Source organism: Nothobranchius furzeri, chromosome 3 (genome assembly GCF_043380555.1).
Source record: "Nothobranchius furzeri strain GRZ-AD chromosome 3, NfurGRZ-RIMD1, whole genome shotgun sequence".
NCBI lineage: Eukaryota > Metazoa > Chordata > Actinopteri > Cyprinodontiformes > Nothobranchiidae > Nothobranchius > Nothobranchius furzeri.
Window position 1 is genome coordinate 55731247 of NC_091743.1, and position 12183 is coordinate 55743429.

A 12183-nucleotide genomic window follows, 5' to 3' on the forward strand; every position below is an offset into this window, starting at 1 on the left:
ACGTTTGTTCTAAAAGCAAAAATAAAAATGAAAATTAATAAATAAACAAACAAATAGATAAACAAACCCAAACTATCAGTTAAATCGGTTTTTGTGGACGCACTGCTCAACACGACTGCTTTGCACGTGATTTATAATGTGAGAGTCAGATTAAATAACCCCACCAATCGTTTCCAGGAAGTGCAATTAACATCATTTGGATTTAGAGAGCCTTAAACGAACTCAACTTTCTGCTGCATTCTTCAAACCTGAAAGTTCTCTAAGCGGGAGGGGCGACCAAACCTCCAGGATCCGAGCCCAGAGTGTCTAGTTTCCGTCTCCAGAGGAGAGTTGCAGGACGCTACCAGAACCTCACCATCTTCTGGGGGTTTTATTAGGGTCTAAAAGATGCCACACAAGAGGAAAACCCACCACAAGACCAAAAATGAGGTGGGTCTGATTTGTTTCTTAAATGAAGAAATTTCCACACAGAAGGGAAAACGCTCCTGGGCCCTCATGTGTGACGTAGTTGGAAGCGTAACTGTGAAGTTGTGAGAAAAAATAAGTGAGCGCTGCATTGATTCATCCTGACTTATGTTCTGCACCACCGATCTGATCAGAGGAGTGGCTGGATGTGTGTGTGTGTGTGTGTGTGTGTGTGTGTGTGTGTGTGTGTGTGTGTGTGTGTGTGTGTGTGTGTGTGTGTGTGTGTGTGTGTGTGTTAGGGAGGTTGGGGGCGGTTTGGAACTGTTTGCTTCAGGGTGATCATTATCCTATAGGAGTCACTGGTTCCTTGTGAAGTTGTGCAACATCTGCAGAACGTTTGAGGAACAGTATGCTAATTGTGACAAAACGTGCTGGCTGGACGGGGTGTGGCTCATATTTTAGGCACAGTCGTGAAAAAACTGGCTGTGAGAACAGGAGAGGCAGTGCCGCAGGCTTGAGCCCAGACCTGGACCACCATGGCATATGCTGCTTACTGGATGGCTCTTGTGAGTACATCATCTCTTTTTGATTTGCTCTGTCGACACACAGAATAAAGTCCTGAGATTAAACTTGATGCTGAAAATCTGATTTCTGCAGGAAACTGAGAACTAGTTCTACCTTAGTTCTGCTGGCTGGGTGTGCTCTCACACATGGCTCATTCAGACTGCACAATGTGAGCTTTAAAAACAATTCTATCATATTTATATAGAAGGGTGTGTGACTGAAACAGGCTTCTGCACTCGGAATAAACCTCTTGAACCAGTGCCATGAAGTCCTGGGTGTTATTCTTACTGATAAATACTAAACGGAGAGTGATTTGAATGAAAAATGCTCATAAAATCTACTTTATATATACATTCTCCTGATTTTTATAACTAACACATTTTTGAAATATGTGGCTTTTGTAAAATTGTACAAAAGGAGACAAAATATTAGATGTAAAATAAACAACTGAGCAACACAATAGTCTGAAATCACTATATCCTGAAAATGAACAATGGATTTGTCCCTACAATGACAAACCTGTGTGTGTGTGTGTGTGTGTGTGTTCCTTATAGGAAGAAATGTTCATCTACAGTCCTGCTTTAGCACCCTATTATGGAAAGTTAACAACTTTGTTTTATTTATATAAAAAAATTCAAATTATCCACCAAAGCTTCCTGTGTTGTTTAATTCCAATTTAGGATTAAAACTGAGTGTAGGAGTAAAAATAACACGTGAAGCTGAATTTAGGCTCTGCACCATCTAAAGTTCTGATGATACAAACATTTTAGCATCCAGCGGTGGGAGCAGCAGGTGAGGACATAAGTGACTGTAGGTGTGACTAATGGGGAGGAGAAGACATCCACATGTGTGTTTGTCTCCCTCTGCCGAATGCAAACACACTTAGTCACATGAAGACACATTCGGTGTCACCTTGAGAGCAGGGAGGATTGGACCCAAGATGCAGGAACCCAGAAACTACTCAGACAGGAGCGGTGGTATAAAAAGAAAATCCTTTATTTAGGACGATGAGCCAAAATCCAAATGGGCAGGAAGCCAAGCCTAGGATCTAAACACTGAAAAAACCAAACGCTTACTTTATGAGCAGGAACCTAGAGTTCTATAGTGGACCAAACAACTTCTTCTTCTTCGTGTTTATTGGCGGGTGGCATGTAACTGCTAGGTGCATTTCCGCCACCTACTGTGCTGGAGTGTGAGTTGGAGTAAGAGCGTTAAAAAAAAAACTAAATTCTATTCAACAAACCACTGTGTTTTAGATACTCAATAACCAACTTATATTTCCTTTCTTCACCATTTAACAAATTCTTAACATTTATCACTCCACCTCCTATGTTTTTTAATTTCTCCGTGAGTTGTCCGTATATTTTATGCAGTTACATAAAACATGTTCCACTGTTTCTCCCCCCACCCCACATCCACACAAACCTGTGGGATGTTTCCCTATCAGCCCAGTATGTCCCATTCTTAATCTTGATATTATTCTTTGATCTCTACTATTCATTCTTATATTTTTCCATTTTCCTACTTTCCGTTGTATCTGAAATAAATGTCTTCGTTTCTCTTCCCTTTCCCACATTCTTTGCCACTCTTCCATTATATGTGCTTTAATGATAGATAATTTCAGCGGCACTATATGCAATATTTATAATTTTTCCCTCTCTTATTGCCTTTTTTGCAAAATAATCTGCCATTTCCTTTCCTTCTACTCCTCTATGTGCCGGTACCCATAAAAATTTAACTTCCGTACTCAATTTCCTATGGTCTCATATATTTCATATAATACATCTATTCGACTCTTTGTAGACATTAATTTAACTGACACTAATACAGATAATGAATCAGTATAATTCCTTTTTTAATTCTATTTTGTGCCATCCATTGAAGACTAAATAATATAGCTATCATCTCCACTGTGTACACAGATAAATGATCTGGAGTTCTTTCCCTAACTACTACTCCTGTATGTGGTATTACAAATGCAAACCCGGTTTTTCCCCCTACCAGTTCTTTGATCCATCTGTAAAGATTTCCACAAAAGACTCCTAGCTGTTTAACCTATCTTCTGTAATTTTATCCCAATTTCCCATTCCCCCACTGCTTCTCATTTTATCATAAATACTATAATCAACACACACTTCCAGAAATATCCATTTTGGATTAACTGTATATAAAATTTTTTTATCATGGATCTTACTCTCTTTTGCCCAATCTTGCACTTTCCAGCTACCATATTCCTTCTTCATTTTCTCCTTTTCCCAACACGGACTCGGTGCCCTTTTTGCCATGTGTTCGTTGTCCTCACACCCTTGTATACTTGCCCAATAATTTAAAGCTATCTGTTTTATCCTAAGCTGTATTGGTATCTCTCCCATTTCTACCTGTAGTGCCACAGTAGGTGTAGTTTTCATTGCTCCACAACACACTCTTAATGCTTGACTTTGTATGAGTTCAATCCTTTTCATTAATGTTTTAGATGCTGAACTATAAACTATACTCCCATAATCCAGCACTGATCGTATCAGTGCACTGTACATGTATTTTAATGCCTGAGCACTAGCCCCCCACTCACATCCTCTCACACATCTCATTATATTTATTACTTTTTTGCATCTTTCCTCTATTTTATTTATATTATCCTTCCATATTAACTTTTTATCAAATATTACTTCTAAATATTTAAACGTACCTACTTGCTCCAACTCTTTTCCATACAATGTCAAATTCTCCATTACTTTCTTGCCTTTTGTAAACACCATACTTTTAGTTTTTTCCACTGAAAATTTGAAACCCCATTCATATGACCAGTTTTCCACCATTTTAATTGCTTCCTGAATTTTCTTTTGCACATATAGGATATTTTTCCCTTTCTTCCATATTGCTCCGTCATCTGCAAATAATGCCTTACCAAACCCATTCCCCACATTCGGAAACACATCATCTATCATAATAGTAAATAATATCGGACTAATGACACAACCTTGAGGAGTGCCATTTTCTACTTTACATGCCCTAGAAAATGTACTTCCTATTTTTACTTGAATATTTCGCTCACTCAAAAAATCTCCAATCCAGTTATACGTACATTCTTCATCCCACTCCTAATTTTTTAAGTTTTATTAACAATCCCTCTTTCCACACCATGTCATAGGCTTTTTCTACATCAAAAAAGACTACTACTAAACTCTCTTTATTAATTAATGCTTTTCTAAATTCTGTTTCTAAATAAACAGTTGCATCCATAGTGCCTCTCCCTTTCCTAAACCCACTTTGATACTGTGATATCTGTTTATTTCTTTCTAAATAATCTGTTAATCTATCCACTACCATCCTTTCCATTATTTTTCCTATATGAGATGTTAATGCAATGGGTCTATAACTATCTGGACTACTTGATTCCTTTCCTACTCTAATTATTGGTACAACAACTGCTTCTTTCCAATTTTTTGGTAATTTTCCTGTTTTCCATATCATATTATAAATCTCCAATAATTTTAACTTCATTTGTTTCCCTAATTGTTGTAACATTATATAGCATATTTGATCTTTTCCTGGACTAGTCATACCTGTTGTAGCTAATGCACGTTCTAACTCAAAGAAAAAGGCATATCCATAGTACTGTTAATATTATCTACCTCACCTCCTCCCCTTGTGTTTCATATTTTCTTCTAGTTACTTCTCTCCTTCCTCTTCTTTCTTCTGATAAATTATCAGTACTATGGAATTTAACAAATGTTTTAACAAGTACTTCTACTTTTTCCTCATTAGTTACAGCAAATTCATCTCCTACTTTTAACACTGGATAACTCCATTCTTTCCTTATTCCTTTCATCTTTCTTATCATTCCCCAAACATTACTTATTGGCGTAGTTCTCCCTATTTTTCCAGAAAAAATTTCTCCAACTTTCTCTTTTTGCATTTTTAACAATTCTTCTCACCTCTGCTTGCAACTTTTTATATTTCCGTAAATTTTCCATATTATGTGTTTTCCTTAGTATTTTTAGGTTTTTATTTCTTGCTTTAATAGCTTTTTCACAGACTTCAGACCACCAAGGCACATTCTTCTTCTCCCATGTGTTCCCTTTAGTTTTTGGCATTGCTAACTCTGCAGCCTCAATTATCACACTTCTAAATACTTCTTCCATTTCCTCTACTTTATCTGATATCACTACTTTTGACCTCCATTTTTCACAATTATTTCTAAACTTATCCCATTCAGCTCTTTTAAAAATCCACCTCCCTTCCCTTCCTTCCACCATCATCCCTCTAGTCTCGAAAAGTTTCGTTAGAATTAAACAATGATCACTTCTTATTGTATCTTCTAGTACTTCCCATTCACTTTTACCTGCCAACTCACTAGATACTAAAGTTATGTCCAATGCTGACATTTTACCTGTATAAACATCTATTTGAGTCCCTCTGCCATCATTAATGCGTACCAGATTTGCCTCCTCCATAACTTGTTCCATTATTTGCCCATTTAAATCAGTTTTCCTAGCCCCCCACACAGTACTATGTGCATTAAAATCACCGCACACAATTAAGTGTCTGCTATTAATCCCAACTCGTGATCTTATTCCCTCAACCTCCAATCTTTTGCATGGATTATAATAATTTATTATAACAACTTTCCCCTGATTTGTAAACACCTCCACTATTACAAATTCTTCTTCTTTTCCTATCTCTACAGTTCTAAAATGAACATTATTTTTAATAAATGTCACACACCCACCACCTACTCCCCTCGATCTATCACACCTAATTTCTGTATACTGATGAATTTTAAAGTCAACCCCTACTTTTAGCCCTGATTCTTGAATACACATTATATCAGGCTTAAATTCTGATTTATCAATATAACTTTTAAACTTCTGTCCATTAGCTATTAAACTCCATGCATTCCATTGTAAAACCCTCAACATTTATCACCCCGCATTTCCCAAGTCCTGACCAGCTTGAGTACTTAGAGTATTTCTTACCTCCTCCCACGTTAGATCGCTGATATCTAGATGATGTACTGCTGATTTTACAATGATTTGAATTCTTTCAGTTTTTGATTTGGTCACCATTGTTGCATTTATCACTCCAGCTATGAATGTAACAAGTTTCTTTAGATCCACCAATACTTTACCGTCCTCTTCTCCAACCCTCCTATTGTCAGATTCTTCCCTTATTCCTTCATTACTATCCTCGGTTCTTCGAGTTACCATTTTCACTGCATCAGCATATGACGTCTTGTTTTTAATTCTCACTTGCTGTGTTTGCATTTCCCTTTTCGTTATCTGGCATCCTGCATACGTCACACTGTGCTCTCCTCCACAACTACAACACTTTGGGCGCAACTTTCTTCCACAGTTTTCATACCCATGATCCTCCCCGCATCTAGGACATCTTACTTTCCCTTTACAAACCGCTGCAGTACGTCCAAACCTCTGACAGTGAAAGCACCTCAACAGTTTAGGTGTATATTCTCTCACCGAGTACCCTAGTGTCACTTTTGCAGGTAGAATTTCTCCCTCAAACTCCAATAGGATACTCGCTGTCTCTCTCCTTACTTCAGCTTTGAACACTGTGAGTCGTTTTGCCTCTTTTATCTTAGCACCTTTTATATTAGCTCTGATTTCTTCTCCTGACATTTCCAGCGGTATCCCCCAAATCACCCCCTTCGCTCCTCTTTCTCCCAGTCCCACCTTACTAGCACTAATAACCTGACATTTTCCTACTTCCTTCATTTTGCAGGCTTTCTCACTCTGCTCTTTACTTTTACATAGTATTAGCAAGTTTCCATCTCTCAATACTTTAGCAAGTTTTGAGTCTCCTACTTGATTTTTCAATATCGTTGTCAACTTCACAGGATTCAAAGCCTGAACCCCGTTTCCCTCACGAAATCTCAAAATAACTTTAAATTATTTCCTTTCTTCTGTACCTCTCTCCTCATCGCTATGCACCACTCTCCTTTGCTTTCTACTTTCACTTCCTTCAACATGATATGCTCTCTTTTTCTTTACCTGTTCCTGTCCAAAACTCAATTCCATATCACTTCCACTTTCTACAAAATCGCCCCACTCCTTCTCATTCACAGCACAGCTGTGCCTACCCGCCATTGACGCTCGTAGAGCCGATCTGAACGTTTCTGTCAATTTTACTGCTTCGACGCTTCGCGGCTATAACATGGCCCAGAAAAAACAACACCGACACAGACAGGGTTATATACACAGGGGCTGGGTGATTGGGAGACGAGGAGCAGGTGCGTGGGGAGAGAGAACTGAGGAGAGAACGGTGAGATCAAGTAACTAAATGGGAAGGGAAAACCAAGCAGAGGAGGGGACAAACCATAACCTTTGAATCTCTAAATAAATAAACCTAAAAGACTAAGGGCATAGGAGAACCAAAGATAAAAAACTAATGACCTAAGGAGTGAGGGAGACTAACGAGTGGGGACGGAAAATACACACTAAAGGGGACTAATAAAATGAAAATCTGAACCTATAGAATACTACAGAGGGGTGACTAGGAGAGACCTGAGGGAAACCGGGAGGGAGCTGGGGACAAAAGGGGCACAGGAGACTTAGAGACACATGAGGAGAACCTGGAGGGAAACATGAGGGAAACCTGGAAGGGGCTGGGGACCACAAGGACACAGCAGTGAGAGCTGCTCACCTGGAATCAGGCATCTGTTTGCTTTTGGTCGGTGGGAAAAGGAAAAAGACCTACTCTTCTTTTTATAACTCAAAATATATCAGTTTGTCAGTTTTACTTCTAAAAGAGTCAGTTATGAGTTTAGTACATTTCTCAGTCTAATATGAACCTGTGCGTTTTGTAAGTATTCCCACAGTTCAGTGACGTAATAAAGGAAACGTGACAGCTTTACAGGTGATGTGATGTGTGTGGGATGACCGAATTAGCATAAACCACAGCAGGAATGATGGTGACGGACTTCCTCTGTGACTATAAATATAAAGATGGAGCCCAGTTTAGCAGAAGAGTCCAGTTACTGCATGTGCTTCAGCTCTGACACACAAACATGCAACTGAGCACAGCTTTCAGTCCCTCATTTACAGTTCTGTACATTAAATAAAATAATAAGTCACTAAAGAAAGCAAAAACAAACCCTAAGTAGAAACACTAAGTGCTGCAGAAGTGCCACCTCCCAGGGTGTCTCACGGGGGGGGGGGGGGGGAATCCTCTGAGCCTGATGTTAGCCTGCACACACACACATGAGATCATGACTATCTTCAGAGCATCTGTAAGGAGAATAATATTGCTTTAGGTGTGTGCATACCTGTGGCTCGCTCAGGTGGCCTTGTTTGGGAAGCTGTCGGGTGTGGAAGGAAAAGACTCGTGTGACTTCATTCCATTTTCTGTAGAGGTTTAGCTTAAAAGGAGTACAGAGGGTTTTAACCCTCTGGAGGCAGGCGTTGCAGATTTGCAACATTAAAACCTACCTACCTGGTTACTCCACATACGTATTTCATGAGCATTTTTTAACTCAGAAGTACCCCTGAAGGACTTAGTTGTTCGTCCTTTTATCAAAACTTACTTTGAGCCTGAGGGTTAAACGTGACCCTCAGCTCAGGCACTCTGAGACAGTCATGTTTGTTATTTAGATCCGTATTTATACTTTAAAAACACTCGCTGTAAACTCGCGGCGAGTGTTTTTGTGTAAGTGCTGCAGCCCTCCGTGTTGCTGATCGAAGAGTGCAACGTTTGCAGGACTGGAGTTGGTGACTCCTGTTCCATCCTGTCACAATAAAACATACAAAAGATTTCTTTAACTTTCTGTTAAACATTCCATTTTACTCTCGATTTAAATCAAATAACTCCGTATTTAACATTGAGAGTCTGGTCTGTGACTCTATATCAACATGTGCATATTTCTGCCTTGTAAACAACAATAATTTAACCTTTTTAAAGGTACAGCCCCCCCCCCCCCCCCCCCTACACACACGTCCAATAGCTGGGAAACAAAAACAAGACTTTCACGTAGGGCTGGCTAGAACTGGTTTCAGCCTCCTGCTTGTCAGATAAATGAATTTGACGTCGGGTTAAGGTGTGCTTGTTGAACATTTTACAAGCCAGACTTGGCGGATTCTGTCAGAGTGACTAATTTAAAGGCCTCGCTGTCTGATGACCCCACCCAGACTCACAGAGAAGGTGTGGCTCGGACTTTCCACTCTCACTGGGTTTTATAGATATGAAATTAGCAGATGCAATTATCCTCAAGAAAGGGACTTTTTTCCTCATCTCATTGTGTTTATTCATATTATTATATGTGATTCCTATCAAGCTTCTGCATTTCTTCTCAGTCTAGTACGTTTTTACAAAGAGTTGAAGAAGAAGAAAATATCATTTCTATAGCGCCTCTCAAGATAAAAATCACGAGGCGCTTCAAGTTAGGGTTAGCGGGAATATTTTTGCAAAATATAAAAAGTCTGACAGTCGACACATAGGCCTTTAGCTTCTGCACATCTATGCTTTTGTGTTTTGGCAGAAACACTCCCTACATTCCTAACCGTTCAGAACTTTTAGCTTGCTTTTGAACCACCTATTCTGCTGCGGTGATACTGATGAAACTCCCATCATGCATGTTCTGGTTTGCTCCGCGTGTGAAACCAAGGAGTGAACGTGGTCACTTCCTGCTATTATAACTCTAAAGTTATATTACTCTGATGGAGAAAAAGGTCAAAGTTTTCAGCTCTCGTTGTTTGCTGTCAGGGGTAATTCTGCAGGGGATTGCAAGGAGGTTGCATAAGCCTTTTATTGTTATCACTGCTGCATGCAGTGTGTGCATTTGTCTGTACAATACTCTAGATCAGCAGAAATCCATGCATGCAGATAAAACCAATGGTGATTTTATAAATCTGCACAGCCTTAAGAGAATCGGATCAGATGCAGCTCCCGAGTCCACTCAGCTCGTTTCCCTTTATAGCTCAGAGAGTAACAGCCCAGGCCTCAACATCTGATCCTGCTCAGCTCCCGGGCCACGCCTCCACTTCTCAGCCCCTCTTCCCTCCCACTTTGCTTTCCCTGCCTGCTGGAAACATGCTGCGAGCCGACAGATAAGGCTTGCAGACTGACACACACACTCGCTCAAAGGGACATTATGGGCCAGATATTGAGCTGGATCCGAGGCCCACGGGATGCCCCAGCCCTGGGGGATTCATCTGTGGAGGAGCAGGTCTGTGCTAAATGTGTGTTTGTATGTGTGTGTGTTAGTTTTTTACTGCAGGTTTAACACTAAATATATAACAAGGGAAAAACAGATCTGCGTTGGTCCTTTTGCACTCTCTCTCTCTCTTCAGGAATGTGCAAGGCTGCCGGTTGAGTTGAGTATGTGTGTGTGTGTACGCGTGCGTTGAGTTGAGTATGTGTGTGTGTGCATGCTGTTTGGAGTGAGACATTTAACTGAGACAGGGACAAAAGGCCTACAGTGTTTGACAAGTAACTACAGGCTTCTAACTACTCTATAACTTTCTCTTATCCTGACAGTAGTTGATCTGGAGTGTGTTTTTGTTCTGAGGATATTTTGATGTCACCTAAAAACTATTTGGATCTGGATAGGATTTTTGATCAGTTCTGATTTCCCTCTCCCACCCCAGAAAGCATTCCCTCATGAATATCAGCAGCAGAGGATGAAGTAATCAGAAGTGGTGTGTTGATGAAATAAGCTTTAAGAGTTCAACTTGAGACTGCATGTGCTGTAGGTCATTTACCGCAACCTAAGCTTCATTATCTGTAGCGTAGATGTCAGTCGGGCAGCGTGATGTATCCCAGCAGGCCTGCTTGGACCGCCTCCACTCTGTTATCAGGACTGTGTTAGTCTACTTTAGGTGTTAAAGGTTAACACAAATATGCCCTGAGAAGAGACACCACCAGGGGCACAGTGATACATAATCATCTGTCATGTTGGGTGGGAGTTTCTTGACCCACGACATGCAGAATCATCACAAACTGGCAAGTAAGTTAAACGTTTTTATTATTTAATGAGAGGAACGGGAACAGACGACGTGCAGGCTGGCGGCAAGATTCCAGGAGAGGATTCTGAGGAGGGAGACAGAGTGAGTATATGGAGGGAATGACGGAGGATAATCTTAGGAGTGGAGCTTACTGATTGCAGATAGTGGTGAGGGCCTCAGGAAGGGCAAGGTCAGGTCCAGGTGAGCAGGAAGGCTCCAGAAGGAGAAGGAACTGTTGAACCAGAGAGGAGGTAGGAGCAGAGGCATGGTGAGGGCAGGTGAGCGGCTGAGAGCGGGCGGCCAGGGGAGGAGACAGCGTGATCTGGGTTGCAGGAATCCGAGCTGGTATGGAGATAGTGGAGTGTGGAGTGAAACCTGGAGCAGAGCAGGGAAGTGTAGTCAGGGTCTTTTCTGGCGATAGGAAATTCAGCAAATATTTACAAGATCAGGTAAACAAACTGGAACTAGAAAAAATACAGGATCAATACAGGTCAAAGGCTAGAGCTACCCAAAACAGAGTAATCATCCGGCGAAGTGAAGTGTCACACTGCTCCTTAAATCCCCTGGACCGTGATGACAGGATTAGCTGCAGCTGGTGGCTCTCAGACACACCCACCTGAAACAATGCTCAGAGAAAAACAGGTTACATGCAGGAGGCTCCCCACGGACTGTGACAGTACCCCCCGCCTCAACGGACGTCACCTGGCGGCCGAGCAGAGGAGGAGGAGGAAGCCCGAGAGGCCTCAAAGTCTCTGATGAGATCCGGATCAGTGATGAAGGAGCGAGGCACCCAGGAACGATCCTCCGGACCATACCCCTCCCAGTCCACTAGGTACTGGAGGCCCCTGCCTCGGGGACGGACATCGAGGAGATGACGGACCGGATAAACCAGGCCACCGCCCACGAGCCGGGCAGGTGGAGGAGGAGTGGAGGCAGGACACAAGGGACTGGACAGAACAGGCTTTATCAGGGAGACGTGGAACACAGGGTGGACTCTCATGGATGGAGGCAAGGCCAGACGGACAGTGGAGGGGCTTATGACGTCAGTGATGGGATAAGGACCAATGAACCGATGAGCCAATTTCTAGCTGGTGTCCCTAGGCCGGATGTCCCTGGTGGAGAGCTAGACCTTCTGCCCAGGAACACATACAGGAGCGGGTCGTCTGTGGCAATCTGCCAGACGGCGGTTGCGGTCAGCTGTCCGTTGAAGAGCCACCGTGGTCTGAGCCCAGGTGCGCCTGGCACAGCGAATGAACTGGGG

General features: G+C 41.6%; 1 protein-coding gene across 20 annotated transcripts in view; it reads left to right on the forward strand.

Moving 5' to 3' along the window:
* The first annotated feature begins 286 nt into the window (after positions 1 to 286).
* The window catches only part of cast (calpastatin), a 50401-nt gene continuing 38504 nt past the window's right edge, over positions 287 to 12183 (forward strand). For 13 of the 20 annotated variants that reach the window (XM_015959342.3, XM_015959344.3, XM_015959343.3 and 10 more), the window contains exon 1: positions 9859 to 10144. In XM_015959342.3, the coding sequence (XP_015814828.3) occupies positions 10070 to 10144 (75 nt within the window). In that variant the 5' untranslated portion in view covers positions 9859 to 10069. Of the gene's footprint in view, positions 430 to 867; positions 972 to 9858; positions 10145 to 12183 lie in introns of those variants that run through there. The other 7 variants (XM_015959346.3, XM_015959352.3, XM_054751355.2 and 4 more) reach the window with 3 other exon arrangements.